The 22984-nt window shown below is 39.6% G+C and overlaps 1 protein-coding gene across 5 annotated transcripts in view; it reads right to left on the bottom strand.

The window, feature by feature from the left end:
* Nucleotides 1-22984, bottom strand: part of GIPC2 (GIPC PDZ domain containing family member 2) — a 171545-nt gene that overhangs the window by 89577 nt on the left and 58984 nt on the right. For 4 of the 5 annotated variants that reach the window (XM_053214292.1, XM_053214295.1, XM_015066251.3 and 1 more), the window contains 2 exons: nucleotides 16379-16485; nucleotides 10032-10113 (listed from right to left, as the gene is read on the bottom strand). In XM_053214292.1, coding sequence (XP_053070267.1) covers nucleotides 10032-10113; nucleotides 16379-16485 — 189 coding nt within the window. Of the gene's footprint in view, nucleotides 1-10008; nucleotides 10114-16378; nucleotides 16486-22984 lie in introns of all 5 variants that reach the window. The other variant, XM_053214293.1, reaches the window with a different exon arrangement.

Below are 22984 nucleotides of genomic sequence, written 5' to 3'. Positions count from 1 at the left end.
AAAATTAAAAACAGAACTACCCTACGACCCAGCAATTGCACTACTAGGTATTTATCCACAGGATACAGGTATGCTGTTTCGAAGGGACACATGCACCCCATCTTTATAGCAGCACTATCAACAATAGCCAAAGTATGGAAAGAGCCCAAATGTCCATCGATGGAAGAATGGATAAAGAAAATGTGGTGTGTGTATATATATATATGATATATATATATATACACACATACACAACGGGGTATTACTCGGCAATCAAAAAGAATGAAATCTTGCCATTTGCAACTATGTGGATGGAACTGGAGGGTATTATGCTAAGTGAAATTAGAGAAAGACAAATATCATGACTTCATTCATATGAAGACTTTAAAAGACAAAACAGATGAACATAAGGGAAGGGAAACAAAAATAATATAAAAACAGGGAGGGGGACAAAACAGAAGAGACTCATAAATATGGAGAACAAACAGAGGGTTACTGGAGGGGTTGTGGGAGGGGGGATGGGCTAAATGGGTAAGGGGCACTAAGGAATCTACTCCTGAAATCATTGTTGAACTATACGCTAATTTGGATGTAAATTAAAAAAATAAAACTTACAAAACAAAAAAAAGAATAGAGCACATATTTGATATTTCTGCCAGAGGTATAACCTGAATGCAATTCAGAAAAAAAAAAAAAAATCAGGCAAACCAGAATTGAGGAGCATTCTATAAAATAACTGGTTTGTACCCTCCAAAAGCATCAAGATCATGAAAATCAAGAGTGGGAAACGATTCCAAATTGATATAAAAGTAACACATGATTTTCGACATGTCCTTCTATAACAGATATTATTTAGTAAAACGTAAGATCTGAGTTTAGATGGTAATGATGTATCAATGTTAATTTCATGATTCATGGTTATATTGTGACTAGATAGGAGAATATCTTTGTTTACAGGAAATATGCACTAAAGTATCTGGGGGCAATGAATATCATTAATTTATTCCCAAATGGTTCAAGAGTAAAAAGTCTTTGTATTGTATTTATAACCTTCCTCTAAGTTTAAGATTGCTTCAAAAATATTTTTATAAAGCAGTAATGAATTGATTTTCTCATCATTGTCCCCCCACCCCCCTTACCTTGCCTCAGCCCTGACCCAGAAGCTACTGCATTTACCATCAATCCAGAAACAAACACTTCAAAGAAGAGCATCCGTCAGCTGGACCTGCTACTCCAGCCAAAGCATTTTGCCAAGTTTATTAAAATTTTTATATATAGATCTTAAACGATATGCAGCACTAGCCAGGATATAGTGAAGCAAAGATTCAGATACACTGGCTTAACTTCGTAAGTTTGGCTTTTGAAAAACAATTTGGCAGCAGATATCAAAATCCTTAAAAATGTTCACATTCTTTAATCTACTAACATTGTCCACTTCTGGGAGCCTACACTTTTTTTTCTTCCAGTTTTATTGAGATATAATTGATATGCATCACTAAGTTTAAGGTGTACAGTATAGTGATTTGACTTACATATATTGTAAAATGATTACAGTAAATTTACTTAATACCCATCACACCTCATATAGATATAAAAAAAAGGAAAAATTTTTTCCTGTGAGAACACTTAGGATTTACTCGCTTAACAGCTTTCCTATATGTCATGCTTCAATGTTAACTATATTGTCATCATGTTGTACATATAACCCTAGTACTTATTCATAACTGGAATTCTGTACCTTATGACAACTTTCTTTCAATTCCCTCTCCTCTCTCACCTGCCTCCAGTAATCACAAATCTAGTCTCTTTTTCTAGGAGTAGGAGAGAGGAGGTTTCTTTGGGAGGAAGGGGTCTTTATTGTGTGGTTGTTGGCTTTTTTTTTAGATTCCACATATAAGGGAGACCATACAGTATGTATTTGTCTTTCTCTGTATGACTACTCCACTTAGCATAATGCCTTAAGATCTGTCAATGTTGTACAAATGGCAGGATTTTCTCCTCTTTTTACAGCTGAATATATTCCATGGTGCATATATACCACAACTTCTTTATCCATTCATCTTGATAGGCACTTAGTTTGTTTCCACGTCTTGGCTATTGTGAATAATGCTGCAATGAACATGGGAGTGCAAGCATTTCTTCAACATAGTGTTTTTATTTCTTTTGGATATACAGGAATCTAACTTCTTTAAAAATCTTAGAAACAGAGAGATGCCTGGGTGGCTCAGTCGGTTGAGTGGCTGGCTTTGGCCCAGGTCATGATCTCGCAGTTCATGAGTTCAAACCCTGCGTCGGGCTCTGTCCTGACAGCGCAGAGCCTGGAGCCTGCTTCGGATTCTGTGTCTCCCTCTCTCTCTACCCCTCCCCAACTCATGCATGCGCACACAAGCACTCTCAAAAATAAATAAAAACATCTAAAAATCTAAAAATGTTTTTTAATCTTAAAAACAGAATTTAGCATACAAATGGACCTAACAGTATCAAACACAAAAACAAAACCTAAGATGAAGAATCATTAAGTTCTCTCTGCACAATGAATTCTAGTAGATGAAATACTTGATGAAATATTTTGAAATCATTTTTAAACAGTATTTATTATTAGAATAACTCTAATAAGCTGGGGATAGTTTTTCATCTTAACATTTACTGAGAAAGCAACATAAATTTTATATTACAATCACAACTACATTTTTACAAAATCTCTATATAGGATGGATAAATGGAGAAGTAGGTGATGACGAGATTATAGTAAATTAACAGAATCTTTTAACTCCACTATATGTCTGAAAATCCTAACAAAACATTAGAAAGAGGACTTCTACACAGACAAGGGAAAAATACTTAAAATACAGTAGACACAGTCAAACTGGAGAGAAAGATTGTTTTTTAAGTTAAGAAAAGTGGAGAGCTGCCCTGAGCATGCATGTTCACACAGAGAAGCCAAGGGCTCAGGAAACAGTACTTTATTGATATTCCCCCATAAACCTGGAGGGTTCTCCCTGTGTCTCTCTTCTCCTTAGGTTGTCTTGCCTTGGCGATTTTAGCCACAACCATGACCTTGCAGAAAAATCCTAAACCTTTACTTCCATCCCTGACTTCTCTCTCATGAGTTCCAAATACCTGTTACTGAGTAAGTGGTAGACAAGTCTTCCTAGGTGTTCTGTGAGTAAATCAACCAGCATGTCCAGAAACCAAACCTCCTCCTCCCTTCTGAAGAAATTGCTACTCTTTCTACCGTCTCCACTGTCATTCGTGGTGCACACATTCTCCCCATTACAGCTCTCTTCTTGTGCCTGTGGACCACACACGCCTCCCCTCAGTTGCACCTCTGCACTCTCTCTGATCTGCTCCTTTACAATTCACTCCCATGGCCACCCATGTTGTTTCCTTAACCTCCAAGTCCAGGCAGCACCATCCCCAGAGATACAATAGATTTATCTTCCTAAAGCACAGTGTGGATCCTATTAGACAATGAGACAAAAGGACCAGAAAGCTCCTTTCCATCTCAAAGACTGTCTGCATCATTCCCATATATAAAAATACTCCTTGGGTCACCAATGCTTACTTACAAACACCAAACTCTAGTCTGGCATTCTCATCCAAAGCACCCTTGGCTCCCACTTGGCTGTACTTCTCTACACTAACGCTACGCCCTAATGAATCTGACCACTCAAACCACCACCATCCCTCCTTCCTGCCTTTACCCAGGATAACCTACTCCTAATCACCAGCTCCACTGTCAGAATCCTTTCTCTCCTTGGAGGCTCCTTCCTCCAGGAAGTCCCATGTCCACAACTGAAAGTGATATCTGCATTCCCCTCATATTTGAATGTGCAAGCAAATTGCCTGGGACCTTGGCGAAATGCAGGTTCTGGTCCAGAAGCTCTGCTGCAAGGCCTGAGAGTCTACATTTCCAACAAATGACAGGTAATACCAGTCCCCAGACCACATGTTGAGTGATAAGGTCTTACAGTGCATATTTAACATTGCTCTGTATTGTCATCATTTCCACCTCTGTATCTTCTCTCCTTTTAAGACAATAAACTCCCAACAGATCTTGAATAGCTCCTGAGTCTTTCATGCCCACAGGAATTAGTTCAGTGTCTTAGACATAGTACATACTGGTAGGTGCACAGGTACAGGCGGAGGCTTTGTAATTACACTTAAGAAATTTTTTAAGGTTTATTTGATAGAGAGAGACAGAGAGCAGGAGAGGAACAGAGCGAGGGAGAGAAAGAATCCCAAGCAGGCTCTCCACTGTCAGCACGGAGCCTGACACTAGGCTAGAACCCATGAACCGTGAGATCATGACCTCAGTCAAAACCAAGAGTCGGGGGGCGCCTGGGTGGCTCAGTCGGTTAAGCATCCGACTTCAGCTCAGGTCACGATCTCGCGGTCCGTGAGTTCGAGCCCCGCGTCGGGCTCTGGGCTGATGGCTCAGAGCCTGGAGCCTGCTTCCGATTCTGTGTCTCCCTCTCTCTCTGCCCCTCCCCCGTTCATGCTCTGTCTCTGTCTCAAAAATAAATAAACGTTAAAAAAAAAATTTAAAAATAAATAAATAAATAAATAGATAAATAAATAAATAAACAAACAAGAGTCGGACACTTAACCAACTGAGCCACCCAGGTGCCCCTACACTTAAATAATTTTTACACTGGCACAGGTAACATGCATTGGAGAAAGCAAAGCCCAGAACTCTGGTCCTGTAGCCAGGCTGTGAAAGAGTAAACAAAACCTGAAGTATTGTAAAAGTAGGACTTGAGTTTAGAATTTTGCTTAGTCTACCATTTTAAATATTTCTCAGACTCCACACATAGCATCTATTGAGACTGTTACCTGAAGATTTTACTAACATTTGGGTCAAATACAACCTGACTGAGGAAGAAAGAAGATGCACACAGAAGATACAAGAAAATCTACACACCATTCAGAAGCAGAAACTAACAGTGCAGATAAATGATGCTCTTAAACCGGGGACACAATGACAAGGATCAGATGTTCCCTGACAATGAGTCAACCAAGCTGTCACACACATACACATACTCACTTGACTATAAGAGACAACTTGGCACATGGCTGTTTGACACCTCAGGAAGCTCAGCAGCATTGTCTAGGCCACTGAGCCCAGGAATGATATAGTCTCAACCTTGCCCACTCTGACTTGCAACCTCTGGTTTAAGCTCCTTAGTTACAAAATGAGAAAAATGACGGTCTAAGATGCCCATACCACAACTTCACGGTCCCAGCTGTATAATCTCACTCATGCACTCGTGATGGCACTGCAGAAAAATAAAACTTCCGCCCTAACTACAGTCCCAGAGTTGGTCAGACCTCCAGTTATGCAGTCCTACCTCTATCATCACTACTACTATTACTAGTAATAATTACCAGTGATTATTGCTAAAAATGGTAATAGCTATACCTATGATTTATTATGTAACAGGAACTTTATACATATTATTTAATGATCCCACAGTTCGTGAGTTCAAGCCCCACGCTGGGCTCTGTGCTGACAGCTCAGAGCCTAGAGCCTACTTCTGTGTCTCCGTCTCTCTCTGCCCCTCCACCACCCCAGCTCACGCACGCATGTGCTCTCTCAAAAATAAACATTAAAAAGATTTTTTTTAATTTATACATATTATTTAATGCAATGTGTTAGCAACCTGATAAAGGTTTTTATTTTACCCTTTTTATAAAGATGTGAACATTAGGCTCAAAGTTTAATAAATTTGCCCAGGAGCTAAAGCATCAAACTAATGAAGTTAGGACTCATACTTTCTGTGAATTCACTATTTTTGTGCCTTTCAAAGGACAGTCAACAAGCATTACCAAATATTTACTCTAGGAGAGCTACTGTAGTAGGAGCAGAGATTAAAAACAAAGTATCTGCCTTCAAAGAACTCCTGGTATGGTAGAAATAACAAAAATATCAATTAGGCAGTTTCACTGTTGTGTTAGAAACACTACATGTAATACAGTGTTTCATAAGTCTTTTTTAAAACACAGTAATTTGCTGTTTGAATTTTCAAAGAAATTAAGAATGGAGCATGCACTAAAACATGTATGAAATCTGGCTAATGAATAAAGTATAAACATAAATTTTCAACATCCTTACACGAAAAACTAGTATAATTTTATCCTTTTTGATTAAAGACTATCTTTATTAAAAGAAAAGCAAAATGAAACTCAAGCAAAATGAAGCACTTTTAATAAAGTTATATCACATTAACATGACAGCTACCAAAATATTTTTTGTCTGTAACAATATCTGCAATAATACTTAACACCCAAATACTATCTGGGGGGAAAAAAATTGTACTGAAAGAGTCGAATTGTTAGACTACATATAGCAGCTAAGTGCTGCCCTCTAGTGGCCATTTTGAAAATATCTTTATATCCTTCCCACAACTGAATTTAACATCATTTATTAGCAACAAACTTATTTTGGTACTATAGATCAATCTACATTTTCCACTAAGTTTTTAAATACTTAAAGCTTTTAAACATAATATATTATTTCAGATGAAAAATCCTGGTATCAAAATCCCAGAACTGAATCTCAGCTCAACTTGTTAGCTGACTTTGGGTAAGTTACCAAACTTCTCTACATCTGTTTTCAAATCTATAAAATGACACATAGCAGTATTAAATAAAGATGTCATAACCACTGTTAGCCATTAAACCTGTAGTTGTATTTCCTTCAATTGAGGGTCTTTAGCACTTATTTTCCTTAAGGCTTTTCATAAATAATCCATTTCAAGCAACTCAAGACAGGAGTTAAGCATCAAAAACACAACCAATGTTGAATATGGTTTCTTGTTAATGAAAATCTATTTCATTGGCTTTATCTGAGAAGGATGACTTTCTATAGGGTTGTTTTGAATTCACTGAATAAAATCATCTTAAGAATATCTCTATTAAAACACCATTATTGTATATTTTTAAAAGAACTAAGAAATATTTTATGAGAAAAAATTACTTAGAATCTATCATTCAAATTTCCTTTCCACACACCCTGGATCCCTTAATAAATTAGAAATCCTAAAATTCTGACATTGCTAGGGTGATCTCCAAACTCCTAAATCAGTATCAGAACATATTATAGTTGTATATATAGTTTACACAGTTGCCTTAACTTATATGAAACTTATAGGATACAACTTTTCATTAAGTTAGGTCAATCACATATAAGGCGTCACAGGACTCAAAATCTTCCAGACTCAATTCTCCCCTAAGGATAACATTCCAAGGCAACACATATGGGCATTGGGTCAGTTGAAAAGTCATAATTCACAGATTAACTTTATAACCAAACAAAGCACTGTCTCCTTCGGGGTTACTTCCTAAACTCATTTCAACTATTTTCCATTTTCAAGCGGTAAATACATCCCAATGCTTTTTGAGGATAGTGTTTTGGTTTTAGTCATTTTACTGCCATATTACTTTTTTCATTTTTTAATGTAAATTTATACTAACAACTCCAGAGTAACATGATGTCACTGCAATTTTAAGACTTAACATTTCTGAATGCTAAGAACACTGAGAATAGCAAGCAAATATATTCATTTGTCTGTTGAATCAGTGTCACAATTGTGATTTGTACTTCATGCTAATCATATCTGAATAATGACAGAAATTCCTAATTTAACAATGGTTTACATTCTTCAAATAATTACTTTCCTTAAACTTTACCTCCCTAGATGACTGATCACATTGGTAATCATGTATAATGATAATGACTTTCCATGTCATTGGAGGAATTTGTTACAGATGACTAACTTTACAATGGGATTACAAGTTAATTTACAACGAATTTGTGAGCAATGTTTAGTGCACTGAATTTTTCAGAGTAAAAGAAACTGATTCCTAAAGAACTGCTTCTTAATTCATTCATAATTACTCCACTGTCCAATTGTTCTTCCATGTATACTTGTATATATTTAATAACAAAAGAGCAAAATTTATTTATTCCCAATTTATACCTAAGTAATATAAGGCCTGTACCCAAAAAAAATTTTTTAATTTTTGAGAGAGAGAGACAGAGACAGACAGCACGCACACACGCATGAGTAGGGGAGGGACAAAGAGATGGCAAGAGAATCCATCCCAAGCAGGCTCTGGCTGTCAACACAGAGCCTAAGATGGGGCTCAATCTCATGAACCACACGGGATCATGACCTGAGCTGAAACCAAGAGTAGGACGCTTAACCAACTGAGCCACCCAGGCACCCCTGGCCTATTCCCAAAATTAAGTTCTAAAGACAGTTTTAAATTCTCCCCTGTGAAAAGTATGGTTCTCCTAAATTTGAGTTCATCAAGATCTAGCATTGATATGCTAGTTTCTGAATAGTATAATATTCAGTTATATGGTTTGAAAACTTCTCAGCTTCTCTTCTCAATAGAGATAGAGATTATGTTTCCAGCAATAAGAGCACTGCCATTTCTAAATCCCCTTTGTCTTCATTTGCATAATTTCCATAGACCTACCTCACACAAATCTGTTTTTCCAAATGCAAAAAGGTTGAGAAAAATTTTAAGACCCTGGCTTTCTATAGGATAATTTCACCTTTAACTTCTTGTCTGTGTGGAGCAAGTATCTATTTCATGCAAATTTTATATTCTGAACCAAGGAACTAAAAAAGAATATCAATTTTTCTTAAGTTACAGGCAGCATCTGTATGTCCAACACAGAAATTTTATTTTAGGTCAGACAGGCAGGAAAAAATAAGAATAGACTCTATAGGAAAAAAGGAAGGTGAGTTAAAGTAGAAAAGGAAGAATGAGTTTCAAATACTCTACCTGAGCTACAGTAAAACACTTTACTTGGCAGCAGGTAAACATAACAGTCCAAGTCTTTGGCTTAAAAAATTGTATTAAGTAGCTGATCCAAACAACACGTGTGTGCACACACACTCACACACCGATGCATATAGACACAAACCACATCACCACAGTGTGCATTACTCTTTCGTCATCCAGCATCCATCTGCCCTTCTCAAAGGCACATTTTCCTGGCTTCTACATGGGAAAGGCCAGGACTTTGACCAGCTCAACCCTAGTATTCCAGTCACTCTCAGCTCCAGAGCTGGAGCATTTGACTCAGATCTAACCATCCTGCCCCCTGCACCCAAAAACTGCTGCCTCAGTGACCCAATCAAGCCAATCAGAGTCAATCCTCAGCATTTTGTTCGAATGACTTGGAAAAGGTCTTCCCTCTTTCCCATCATGCTTGACACTAAGTTGTAGAGGATGAAGCCATGGCCATCATTTGGACTCCATGAGGGAGGGCCTGAAGTTGCCAGAGGACACTAGGTAGGGGGGCCTAAAATGCAGCCCAAAGGAAAAGAAGAGAAACCACATCCTGGTGATAGCCTAAGAACTCCAGGTCTAGCCATTCTTGAAGCCAGGATCTATCTCTAGATTTTTCAGTTATAAGAACCAAACACGTCCCCCCTTTTATTCCTTAAGTCAGCTGGAATTCAGCTTGTTGTTGCTTTGTTATTTGCAATGGATAGTCTTACTTGACAAATCAAAACCCTGATATCTTAATGACGACACAAGAAATACACAGAAATTGAACTGCTCAACTGCCCTTATCAGTCATACACCAGGCATGTCCTTCCTCTTCAGATTTCTGATCCATTGTTCACAGGGTCTCAGTAATTGTATTAAGTGTGCACAACTTCGATATCCCAATATACAATTTAATTGACACAGATCTGTAGCAAAAACATTTCATGTGTCCTGTAATGAAACCTGTTCACATATATATTTTAAATCCATAAAGCAAGCCTATGAAGGAAGGCTGTTATTACAGTTTATAGTTTGTAGATTAAAAACTTAAGTTTAGAAAAGTCGACTTGAGTCTTAATGCCTCACAGCTAGTAAATGGTAAGGGTCAGGTCTTTTCATTATTCTTTTATTACATTTTCATTATGTTTTTCTTATTCCACAAATAATTTTTATCACGAAGTATAAATGCAGGACATAAATAAGCACTAAATTCCATCAAATTAAGAACTATAAGACTTTTCAAAATAGTATACTCTTACCTAACTCAGGATCTCGAATTCCCATGTACAATTCAAGAAGATCATCAATCTTCTCAACTGCTCTTGTTTTGGCTTCAGAGGGCTTTATCAAAGACAAGAGAAAGAAGATACTATTTTATATAAAATCTCTTGAATGTTAAGGGAAGGTAAACTCTGATTTGGAGCCAGTTCATGGTTGTGTCCATCAGCTCATTTGAGTGGAAATCTATCCCCAATGTGCTCTGTAATGCAATACAAATCAATACAGTAAATACTTATTTTTAGTGTCAGCGTTAAGTGCCATGGATTCAAAGGAGAAACAGAACACAGTCTCCAAGTAGCTGACAATCCAGAAAGGGAGACAACTGTGAAAATAAATATGTAATAATAAGGAAAAATTTTAAAGGATATAAGAGGCATCACAGACAAGGTAAACTTAAATCTCTTAGAAGTCACAGAGGACTTGAAAAAAGGTGACTTAAAAACTGTGTTTTCAGGGGTGTCTGGGTGGCTCAGTCGGTTAAGCATCTGACTTTGGTTCAGGTCATGATCTCGCTGTTCGTGAGTTCAAGCCCCACGCCAGGCTCTGTGCTGACAGCTCAGACCCTGGCACCTGCTTCTGATTCTGTGTATCCCTCCCTCCCCCCCCCCACTCTTCCCCTCCCTGCTTGCTTGCTAAGAAAAAAAAAACTGTTTTCAAAGATAAACTGGTAGAAGATAAGCAGGAGAGGTTACTGCAAATAGAAGTATTGCAAATACGGGCACCTGGCTGGCTCAGTTGGTAGAGTATGTGACTTGATTTCAGGCTTGTGAGTTCAAGCTCCACGTTGTATGTAGAGATTACTTAAAAACAAAATCTTAAAAAAACTATCGCAGGGGCGCCTGGGTGGCGCAGTCGGTTAAGCGTCCGACTTCAGCCAGGTCACGATCTCGCGGTCCGGGAGTTCGAGCCCCGCGTCAGGCTCTGGGCTGATGGCTCAGAGCCTGGAGCCTGTTTCTGATTCTGTGTCTCCCTCTCTCTCTGCCCCTCCCCCGTTCATGCTCTGTCTCTCTCTGTCCCAAAAATAAATAAACGTTGAAAAAAAAAAAAAAAACTATTGCAATAGATATGCAAAGTCTATGTGAACTCAGAGTCTGATAAAAAAGAGTATACCCAGACAGGACTTGGTCTTAGGGGTTCCTGTGTGCCATGAAAAGGGCTTTGGTCCTCATCATGCAGATGAAGGGTCTCCAAACCTTTTAATGGCTCATCCCCAGGGTAAAACATTTGTGAACATATACTCTTACTATTTTTTATTTAATTTTACTGTATTGTTGAAATAACTTTCTGGGCCCAAGATGGAGCCATGCTGTCCAAAGTGTCATGTTATCTAACTTTCTTGTCCCTGTAAATACTATGCTTGACCAGAAACGCAGTATAATCCAGTCAGCCCACCCCCAAATATCAAGCGAACTCTAGGACTCCTCACACCAAACAAGATTGACTAGCCCCAGACAATCAGAGATTTTCTATTTCTCTCTTATTTGTTCTTTAATCTTTATCCTACAAATCTTGTCATCTAACCCATTTTGCAATTGTCTGAAAGGGGACTGTCCACTTCATGAATAAAATTTGTATCACCTAAATTGTCTTTAATTTTTTTTTATTTGTGGCATTTTATTTTTATTTTTTTTATGTAAGCTCTACACCCAATATGGGGCTCAAACTCATGATCCCGAGATCAAGAGTCACATGCTCTACTGATTGAACCAGCCAGGCACCCCTTCTTTAGTCATCTTTTCACAGTATGTATCTTTCATAAATACATGTATTACTATATTAATGTATTATATACATTATGAAATACACAGAAATGTTATAAAAGGAGAAGATGCTGAAACAATAGTTAATTTTTATGTATTAATGGTACCGAAATATTTTTGTTCTTCCTAAAATTATTAAAGGTTAGAGTGAAAAACATGATTGGATACATTATTCTTTGAAAATCTTGGTTTAACGTTGGCAAAGTTTGTTTCTACATTCAGTTGATTTCAATACTTGGTCTTAATGGCTTCATAGCTAAAAAAGAAATTACCCAAAGATGTAAAATAATCAACTACTGGTACAAACGCAGAATTCAAGATTAGATTGTAAGAAATTCATAATGCTTTTAAGACAGTTAAAAATATATGTTGCTTTGTGTTCTCCAAACTTATTAAAAATATGCATTTTATTACAAATACCATTTTATTTTTATTTCATTGAGGATATTATCACAACTTTCTCATGTTCTTATTTATACGAACTAAGCCTTAGAAAAACAGGTACAATATACCACTCTTGCCTTCTTTATGGTGTATTTTGGATGCTCTGTGTAAATCAACAGTCCATGCAAAGTAACTTGGGTGTTCACCTTTGTAGCCAGCCAGCCATATTGTTAAGTTTTGTAACAAGTATCACTACTTCTCATACACAATTTTACCATTCCACCCCCTAAATAGCTCGTGATCTCATCACCTCTTCCCCACTCACATTCTGATTGTCTGGGTTTAGCCCTCAATTTTTTCATATTTGCAGAAGTTTCCTAATTTTTCTCCCTGCCTGCAATCTTCACCCTCTCAAACCCACCCTGCTCAACAACCCATCCCTTAGAACCAAGGGATTTTTCACAAACACAAAACACAAAACTATATTGCTCTCCTCAAAATATTTTTTTTTAACGTTTATTTTTGAGAGAGACAGAATGCGAGCAGCGGGGAGGCATGGGTAGCCGAGACAGAGGGAGACACAGAATCTGAAACAGGCTCCAGGCTCTGAGCTGTCAGCACAGAGCCCAATGCAGGGCTCAAACTCATGCATGACCCATGAGATCATGACCTGAGCCGAAGTCAGACACTCAACCGACTGAGTCATTCAGGCTCCCCACTCTCCTCACAATTTTTAAATGGCTTCCCCAATTCCACAGACCTTTCACATCCTGACCCAGGCCTCCTCACCCCCCAACCAGATCCCTCTAGCACCCCCAAATCCCAATCCCATGGATGCTTATAACATCCCAAGCCCATCATTTTTTCAGGCCTAGAACACTCTTCTCCCCATCTTTAACCAACTCAACCATTTCTTTAGGATAGAAATTCCCTCCCACCTCTCCCTATCCCTGACAGCAGCTGATCAGCTCTCCTCTGACATTAACCCTATTCCCTAGTTTTTAATGGCTTCTTTCAATACTTCTCTCCCTTTAAAAGAAAAACAAGGTTTTTATTCATCTTTGTATCACCAGCACCTGGACTATGCCTGTCTCAAGAAACACATACCAAATAATTTATGAGGTATGCAGGTGGAATATCTTCCACACTTTTCAGAATCTGTGCTAGGTTATAAGGAGGTGATTTGTTTCAGATCTATAAATTCTTTAGATCATAAGTCCTTTGCACCAAATTTAACATTAGCAACAAACTAGCCTTTTCCTTTGAATTGGGCTATTTTCAATTACTCTATTTAATGAAATAGGCTATGAAAATAGGAATGGAGTTTTAAATTTTTTTTTAACATTTATTTTTGAGACACAGAGACAGAGTGCATGGAGGGGAGGGACAGAGACAGGGAGACACAGAATCCTAAGCAGGCTCCAGGCTCCAACTGTCAGCACAGAGCCCAACTCAGGGCTCGAATTCACGAACTGTGAGATCATGACCTGAGCCAAAGTCAGACACTTAATTGAGCAACCTAGGCGACCCTAGGAATGGAGTTTTAGAAGTTTATCTTCAAATGAATCTTTCCTACATCCCCAGACAGATCTTCAGCTGCTCCTTTTCATCCCAACACCTTATAAACAGCAGGTACTCAACAAATACTAATTATGTTAACTAAGCAAAGATGACCTCCTCCTGAAGTGACATTGAGTTTTCTGCCTGCCTCTGACCCCTTTGCAAGTGGTTTTAAGATCTGTCCTTTGTTCCTCACAGCCTGGACTAGAAAGCAGTGGGCATTCTCCTGGCTCCCCTTGCCAGCTCCCTCTCACTGTCTTCCACTCTCTTCCAGATTCCTCTCCTACTCAGGTTTGTTCATTCATGCAATAAACATTTACTGGCCTGCATCAATGTGCCCAAGGGTGTGCTGGACACTGAGGGCACCTGGGTGGCTCAGTTGGTTAAGCATCTGACTTAGGCTCAGGTCATGATCTCAACATCTAGGAGTCTGAGTCCACTTCAGGTGACCCCACCCCACTTTCTCTCTCTCCCCTTCTCTGCCTCTAACTCACTTGCACCCTCTCAAAAAAAAAAAAAAAGTGCACAGGACACTGGAAAAGTAAAAACTCGGAACTACCAGATGTCACTGCCATGAGTTTTTCACATACCTCCTCAAGTCTCATTTGTAAAATACTTTTGGCTCTCCCCAGTCTCTTCCTTGCCCCTTGCATCCACATCAATCCTTTCATTCACTATCCAAGACCTAGGTACCTGACTCAGAATCTTTCTCTGGATTCCCCCAAACTGACAACATCCTAGGGGACTCAAACATTTGAAAGTACAACTTTGGCCTCACGGTTCTTTGAGTGTCTGCTCCAACAAACCACCCCCATGAATGATCCTGGGCATCGTCACCTAACAAAACTCTGGGATCCCACTCTGAAAACTTGCTCACTCTGCTCTTCAAACACATGGAGAGCCCTAGGCCAATATGAACCAGCCATCTCTGGTGCCTATGCCCTGCCTGCTGGAGCTCCCTCGCCTCAGACACATGCCTGACCTCCCCATTGTCTACAGGAGGACTTCATCACCACAGTCTTCCCTGGGAGAGCAGACCACCATGTGCCACCCTGAATCCTCACTACCCCTGTCACCCTTAACCCCTGCTATTCTCTCCTTTCACCCTTCCTCCCTCCATTGGTCTCTTCTCCTTTTGGTGTTTTTCACTTAAAAACTGACCAAGTCAGGGGCACCTGGGTGGCTAAGTTGGTTAGGCGTCTGACTTGAGCTCAGGTCATGATCTCGCAGTTTGTCAGTTCGAGCCCCACGTCGGGCTCTGTGCTGACAGCATAGAGCCTGGAGCCTGCTTCAGATTCTGTGACTCCCTCTCTCTGCCCCTACCCTGCTCATGCTCGGTCTTGTCTCTCAATAATAAACAAACATTAAAAAAAATTTTTTAATAAAAAAAACACTGACCAAGTCAATCAGCAAAACCCTACTCTTCTCAAGTTTAAATAACTGTTTATTAATTCAGCAAAGATTTGTGCTACTTTGATGTGTCGGGTACTGTTCTAGGTGCTGTGGTTACAGCAATGAACAAGACCTGTGAAAAAAAGAACTAAACAGGTAATGTGTCCTATTGTGCTTAGTGCTTTAAAGAAAATTAAGGGCAAGGAAGATTGGGCAGGGAGAGGAGTGTCAGGAATTGCTACTTAAGCAAGATACTCAAAGAAGGCCTTTTAGATAAAGCAATATGTGGACAGAAACCTGAAGAAGTCAAGGGAGTGAGTCACGCCTGTAAGTGGACAGGCAGAGGTAACAACAGTACAGAGACATGGAGATGGGATGTATCTGGAATATTTGGGGACAGCAAGGAGACCCATGTGGCTGAAGCAGCGAGAGCCAGGAGAGGAGAGGAGTGGTGGGCAACGAGATCAGGGAAGAAATGCAGAGTCAGATCATGTTGCTCACTCCAAGGACTTTAGCTTTTATTCTGAGTGCAATGGGAAGACACTGGAGAGTATGGAACAGAAAAGCAACCACTTGTACTTTTAATTCTGGCTGATGCGCTAAGCACAGAGGGAAAGAGGACAAGGGTAAACACAGGAAGACTGAATACAAGGCGACTGCAACATTCAAGACAAGATGTAAGTGCCTTGGGCCAGATGAGGAGGGCAGAGATGGTGACAAGTTGTTGGATTATGTTCTATTGTGGAGGTAGACCCACCAGGGTTTGCTGATAAAAGGGACATTGGTCACGAAAGACAAAAGTCAAAGGTGATGAGGAAATGTTTTACCCGAGGAGACCGGAGTTCATGAATATAGTATTTCATTATCAAAATCTTAAGTATGCCTGCTACTACCAGTGGCTCTGAGACTTTCTCTTGCCTCTCAGAGAATTCTGGTTAAGTGTTTGAGCCAGTCCACATGTCTACAGACTCTAGCAAATGTTCTCAGCAGGTAGCTGAAGATGGCCATAGATCACAATTTCTTCTCTTGGACTTACTTATGTTTCCTTCTTAAATGCTTTCAGTAATCTTCGTATTATTTAAGCAGGCATTGAATTAAAGTCCTTGCTTTAGCGTATATGGTACCCTGTTTAATTTTGTGGCTTTATTTCCAGCTTTATTCCCAGCTCTAATAAACATGAATATCCACACATTTCCAAGCAAAATGGGAGTTAAATAAACATAACCTACCATTTCTTCCACGGTGGCAGGACCCTTTGATCTCAGGCGAAGTGTCTCCCTTCCAGTACTAATTTTTCCTGCTGAGGACTTTCCAGCTTTTGACCTTGGTTCTATTTCTATAAACATATAATAGATGGAGAAAGGTGTGTATATTCAGAAAGAATTTCAACAGATTTCTATAAATGTAAATGTATTTTCCATCATAAAACTATATACACAATTAGACATTTAATAGAAGACATGTCTTCTTATAGAATTTCCTAAAAAAAAAAAAAAAAATTCGCCTGCCATTGTTATTCTTATATTCCACATACAGTCTGGTTACAAAAATAAAAGGGAAATATTTTAAATATAGTTGGAAAGCACTAAGAGTTAAAAAGAATAAAAAATAAAACAGTTGGCGTTATTATAATAAAGGGATGTAAGTAACAGGAGAGCAGAGGCAGAAGTTCAGCTGGACTTCATTAAAGTCATGAAGGATTCACGTCTGGATAGAAGAGAGGAGTGGAGGCACTCCTACTGAAGTACCTACCCTCTGCTTGATGCTCTATATACAAAACTCATTTAATACTCATACCAACCTATGATGTAAGTTATAGCCCTCATTTTACAGAAAAGGAAATTGGACTCCATAAGGAACAGAGCTGGGATTCAAATCCAGGTCTTGTAACCCCAAGTCTGTAGGCTTTCCTCAATGACACTCCAACACCGTACCTCTTGCAAACACAAGGGATATATTCAGAGATGTCATACTGAGAGAAGCAGGATTCTAAAGAGGCTAGGAATAAGTTTCAAGGAAGGAATTCTCCTCAGAAAGTCGGTAAAAGAACAGAGAACAAAAATCCACGGAAAGCCACTGCTTTCCTTAGGCTTGTTGTGTTTTGGTTTTTTGTTTGTTTTTCCTACGTACCAGGAGTCACCCCATACTAAGTAGTGACATAAATGAGTGAAAGGGTAGGGCGGGGACTGAGGATAACTCCAAAGCACATGCCCTATCTAGGCCAATAACTTACTCCAATAACTTACTGCCCTGGGGAAATGTGGGCCCCGCATAGTTGAATCTACTTGTTTGCAAAGAAACTGGATACTCAGTTCTCTATGAAACTCCTGATTTTTAAGTTTTTCCAATTAAGCCAAATCTTTAAAAACAACGTATTAGCAAAAATAAAAGATGTGTGGATCCAATTCCAGTCACAGGCTACCAACTCATAAGTTCACAAATATCCCCAAGCACCCTTGACCAAGGACTCTGTGGCAGCAGTTTGGGACAAAGTACAGAGGTGGGGCAGGAAGATGCCCTACCACCAACCGGAGATAACGGAGCTCCAATGAGGAGCCACAGGACAGGCTGGTACATGCAAGTAGGTAGTGAGGGATGTACAAAGCTCTCCAGACAGACATCAAGTGTCCTGCAAATATGCTTTCTTGCTGACATAGAATCTAGAATCATTCCCATCTTCAGCAAGTACTGTTTTGCTATTGGGAATCTACACCAAAGTAATTAAGGATTTTATATATTAATTGTAACTTGTAACCGGGGACAGAATCACCAAAACATAAAACAAGTTTTCCTCTGGGGTGCCTGGGTGGCTCAGTTGGTTAAACGTCCAACTTTGACTCAGGTCATGATCTCACAGTTTGTGAGTTTGAGCCCCGCGTTGGGCTCTGTGCTAACAGCTCAGAGCCTGGAGCTTGCTTTGAATTCTGTGTCTCCCTCTCTCAAAAATAAACATTAAAAAAAAAAAAAGAAAGAAAGAAAAAAAGCTTTCCTTGGAGAATGAAATTATTTAAAATTATCACACAATAAAGAGACCAGTTCTCCTAAGCTGATGACATTAATGCCAATCATCATGACCAGACAGATTCTCCAGCAACCAGAGCTTTATCAGCAAGTCTACTGCATTTGCCTTGCCAGTCATACTGTGCCCTGAGGGAAGAACAAATTAATGGAAGATTTTCAGCACAGAATTTCCAGAAGCGTGCCCAAAGAAAAAGATGAGGTCTGTCATCATCACCACCTCAGAGTGACGTACAGACCTAAAGCACTCAAGACAGTCTCAGCTTAATATTAACCTTCAAGATAAACAACCTTACACCACTCACCCCTTCCACACCCCCCCCACACACACGCACACGTGCGTGCACACACACACACCACACCACTGTGATTTCACTAAGCAACCTACTCAGTATAACCTGTCTCCCCATAAACATTTCCTATAGGGTGGAAAATGAACTGCTCAGCTAACACAGGTGTTTTGGTCTACCACTTCACACACATTTCTAACTAAACTACTACACTAGCATTCTGACTTAACAAGTCTCTTGTAAGTTTGGTCAGCAGGATAGAACCCTGGAAAATTGGACAACTCTAACGACAGTGAAAATAAAAGGTTTCTGAGGTTTACAAAGCTAAGGACCCAGCCTCTGGAGTTTTATCAAGGGACTGTCATCCAGGCTGGAGAAGTCAGCCAGTTTCCCTAGATGATGTCTCTATCTTACCTTGCTCTTAAAACACCAGTAGCTAGAAAGGAAAATGCACGTAGAATGAAGGGTTTTTTAAGTTTGTTTTTTTTTTTTTTAATATTTATTTTGAAAGAGAGAAGGAGAGAGCGGAGAAGGGGCAGAAAGAGAAAGAGTCCCACACGGGCTCCATGCTGTCAGCACAGAGCCTAACCTGAGGCTCGATCCCACAAACCATGATATCATGACCTGAGCCGAAATCAAGAGTTGGATGATTAGCCAACTCAGCCACCCAGGTGCCCCTGGAAGGTTTGCTTCTTTAAATGTTTTATTTTTTAAAACAGTTTTAGGTTCAAAACTGAGAAGACAAATTTCCCATATGCCTCCTGCCTCCACATGTGTACAGTTTTCCCTTTTATCACCATTTGCCACCACAGTGATAAATTTGGTACAATCAACAGACCTACACATCAACAGACCTGACACATCATTACTCGAGGTCTGTGGTTTACGTTACGGTTCACTCTTGATGTTGTACTTTCTATGGGTTTGGAAAATTTATCCACCATCACAGTAGCATGTAATTTTTCTTTTAATTTACATGCAAGTTGGTTAGCAGATAGTGCAACAATGTATTCAGGGGTAGATTCCTTAATGCCCCTTACCCACTTATAGCCCATCCCCCTTGCCACCACCCCTCCAGCAACCCTCTGTTTGTTCTCCATATTTATGAGTCTCTTCTGTTTTGTCCCCCTCCCTGGTTTTATATTTTTTGCTTCCCTTCCCTTGTGTTCATCTATTCTGTATCTTAAAGTCCTCATATGATATTTGTCTTTCTCTGACTTTGCTTAACATAACATCTCTAATTCCATCCACATAGTTGCAAATGGCAAGATTTCATTCTTTTTGATTGGCGAGTAATACTCCATTGTGTGTTTGTATACATATATACACATACATATATATGTATATATATACACACACACCCCACGTCTTCTTTATCCATTCATCTGTCAATGGACATTTGGCCTCTTTCCATACTTTGGCTATTGTTGACAGCGCTGCTATAAAGATGGGGGTGCACGTGTCCCTTTGAAACAGCATACCTGTGTCCCTTGGATAAATACCTAGCAGTGCAATTGCTGGGTCATAGGGAAGTTCTGTTTTAAGTTTTCTGAGGAACCTCCATACTGTTTTCCAGAGTGGCTGCACCAGCTTGCATTCCCACCAGCAGTGCAAAAGAGATCCTCTTTCTCTGCATCCTCGCCAACATCTGTTGTTGCCAGAGTTGTTAATGTTAGCCATTCTGACAGCTGTGAGGTGGTATCTCATGGTGGTTTTGATTTTGTATTTCCCTGATGATGAGTGATGTGGAGCATTTTTTCATGTGTCGGTTGGCCATCTGGATGTCTTCTTTGGAGAAGTGTCTATTCCTGTCTTTTGCCCATTTCTTCACTGGATTATTTGTTTTTTGGGTGTTGAGTTTGAGAAGTTCTTTCTAGATTTTGGATACTAACCCTTTATCTGATATGTCGTTTGCAAATATCTTCTCCCATTCCATTGGTTGCCTTTTAGTTTTGCTGATTGTTTCCTTTGCTGTGCAGAAGCTTTTTATTTTGATGAGGTCCCAGTAGTTCATTTTTGCTTTTGTTTCCCTTGCCTCTGGAGACTTGTTGAGTAAGAAGTTGCTGTGGCCAATGTCAAAGAGGGTTTTGCCTGCTTTCTCAAGGATTTTGATGACTTCCTGTCTTACATTGAGGTCTTTCATCCATTTTGAGTTTATTTTGGGGTATGGGTGTAAGAGTGGTCCAGATTCATTTTTCTGCATGTGGCTGTCCAGTTTTCCAGCACCATTCACTGAAGAGACTGTCTTTATTCCATTGGATATTCTTTCCTGCTTTGTCGAAGATTAGTTGGCCATACATTTCTGGGTCCATTTTTAGGTTCTCTATTCTGTTCCATTGATCTGAGTGTCTGTTCTTGCACCAGTACCATACTATCTTGATGATGACAGCTTTGTAATTCAGCTTGAAGTCCGGGATTGTGATGCCTCCTGCTTTGGTTTTCTTTTTCAAGATTGCGCTGGCTATTAGGGATATTTTCTGGTTCCATACAAATTTGAGGATTGTTTGTTCTAGCTCTGTGAGTAATGCTGGTGTCATTTTGATAGGAATTGCATTGAATATGTAGATTGCTTTGGGCAGTATCAACATTTTAACAATACTTGTTCTTCCAATCCAAGAGCATGGAATATTCTTCCATTTTTTTGTGTGTCTTCTTCAATTTCTTTCATAAGCTTTCCATAGTTTTCAGTGTATAGATTTTTCACCTCTTTGGTTAGATTTATTCCTAGGTATTTTATGGGTTTTGATGAGCATACAATTTTTTTTTAATGTTTATTTATTTTTGGCAGAGAGAGTGCAAGCACAGGAGGGGTAGAGAGAGATGGGGACAGAGGATCCAAAGTGGGCTCTGTGCTGACAGCAGCAAGCCTAATGTGGGGCTCGAACTCACAAACCGTGAGATCACAACCTGAGCTGAAGTCAGACGTTCAGGTGACTGAGCCACCCAGTTGCTCCAGTAGCATGTAATCATCGTCCTAAAAATCCTTTGTGCTCTGCCAATTCACCCCAGTTTTTTTTTAAGTCATTATTTGTCAAACCATCCTTCTCCATTAAGGTAGTTATCTCAAAACCAACCACTCGGTGGCACCAAATATTAAATTTTAAGTTCTGGCTTGGACCAACCTCCCGAAAGGCAGCTTTTACAGCTAAGGAACAGAAGCCATGTTTCTCTATGATCTTATGATTCAGGGACATAAATCACCAGTTCATACATGAAAACAGGATGGTCCTGTTTACCCGCAGGAGAAAAAAACAAGTTCTGTCCTTCTGTGCTGAATGTTTTGAAGACTGTGCAAGTTTCTCGTCTGGCCTACTTTTGGCAAACCGGCCTAAGCATGTCTAACTAACGAGGCCAAACCCTAAGTCAGTCACTTCACACTTCCCATGAACAAGTTTACATGAGACCTCTCTTGGGGCTGAGTTCAGAGAGAGACGCAGTTCGTCCAGTAGACACTAGTAGCCAGCCTGCAGCTGGCTGGATTTGCTAGATTCAGGGCTCCTCACTCCTGTGAAGCATACAGACTACCCACCTGCTGCAGATGACATAGACCACAGGACACACACAGCTGTGGTTACACAGCTGCTCCCATAGTTGAGGGGGAGGTCACCAAGAAGCAGTCACACTTGTTCCCAAGCCCATTTTGTGGCAATTGTATCTGTTACTCTAATTATGTAATTTAATTTAAAAGTACATGCACTGATGAAGTAAGTGTGAACCAAGGAGTTATTGTCAGGAAAAGTAGGTTAACAGCTTTGGAAAGATTCCATGAGGGCAGATGCAAAAAAAAAAAAAAAAAAAAAAAAAAAAAAAAAAAAAAAAAAGATGTAAGCAAGACAACACTAGGAGATTAGGAAAAATATTTTTAAACATCCAGCATTTCGGGGCGCCTGGGTGGCTCAGTCGGTTGAGCATCCGACTTCAGCTCAGGTCACGATCTCATGTTCCATGAGTTCGAGCCCCGCATCGGGCTCTGGGCTGATGGCTTGGAGCCTGGAGCCTGCTTCCGGTTCTGTGCCTCCCTCTCTCTCTGCCCCTCCCCCGTTCATGCTCTATCTCTCTCTGTCTCAAAATAAATAAACGTTAAAAAAAAAATTTTTTTTTAATAAAAAATAAAAAAAATAAACATCCAGCATTTCACATATCTAGTTTTTTAAAATGAAACAGAACCCACAGATATGCATGAAGATTGTAATTATGTAAGACCTCACAGAACTCCAATCTGTGTCCTCTACTCAAAGGGATTTTTACATCAAAAAAAAAAAAAAACAGTAAAATGATGTATACATTTTTAAATAAGATATTTATACACACTAGTATAATTCTTTATGATACCCCATTTTAATGGGCATTTTCAATAATTAGCCCACCCTCCAGTCTCTGCTATACCATGAAGTGGAGGAATGAGGAAGCAGAGAAGACAGATGTCTACCTCTAGTTTGACCCTGACCTCTGGAGAAATAAGAGACTGACAAAAACTATAGCCCTGTTTTCAGGAGGGGCACATACAACATGGCTTAGATCCCCAAC

Source organism: Acinonyx jubatus, chromosome C1 (assembly GCF_027475565.1).
Source record: "Acinonyx jubatus isolate Ajub_Pintada_27869175 chromosome C1, VMU_Ajub_asm_v1.0, whole genome shotgun sequence".
Classification (NCBI taxonomy): Eukaryota; Metazoa; Chordata; class Mammalia; order Carnivora; family Felidae; genus Acinonyx; species Acinonyx jubatus.
The sequence above is the reverse complement of the archived record's forward strand: the minus strand, read 5'-3'. Positions and strand labels throughout refer to the sequence as shown.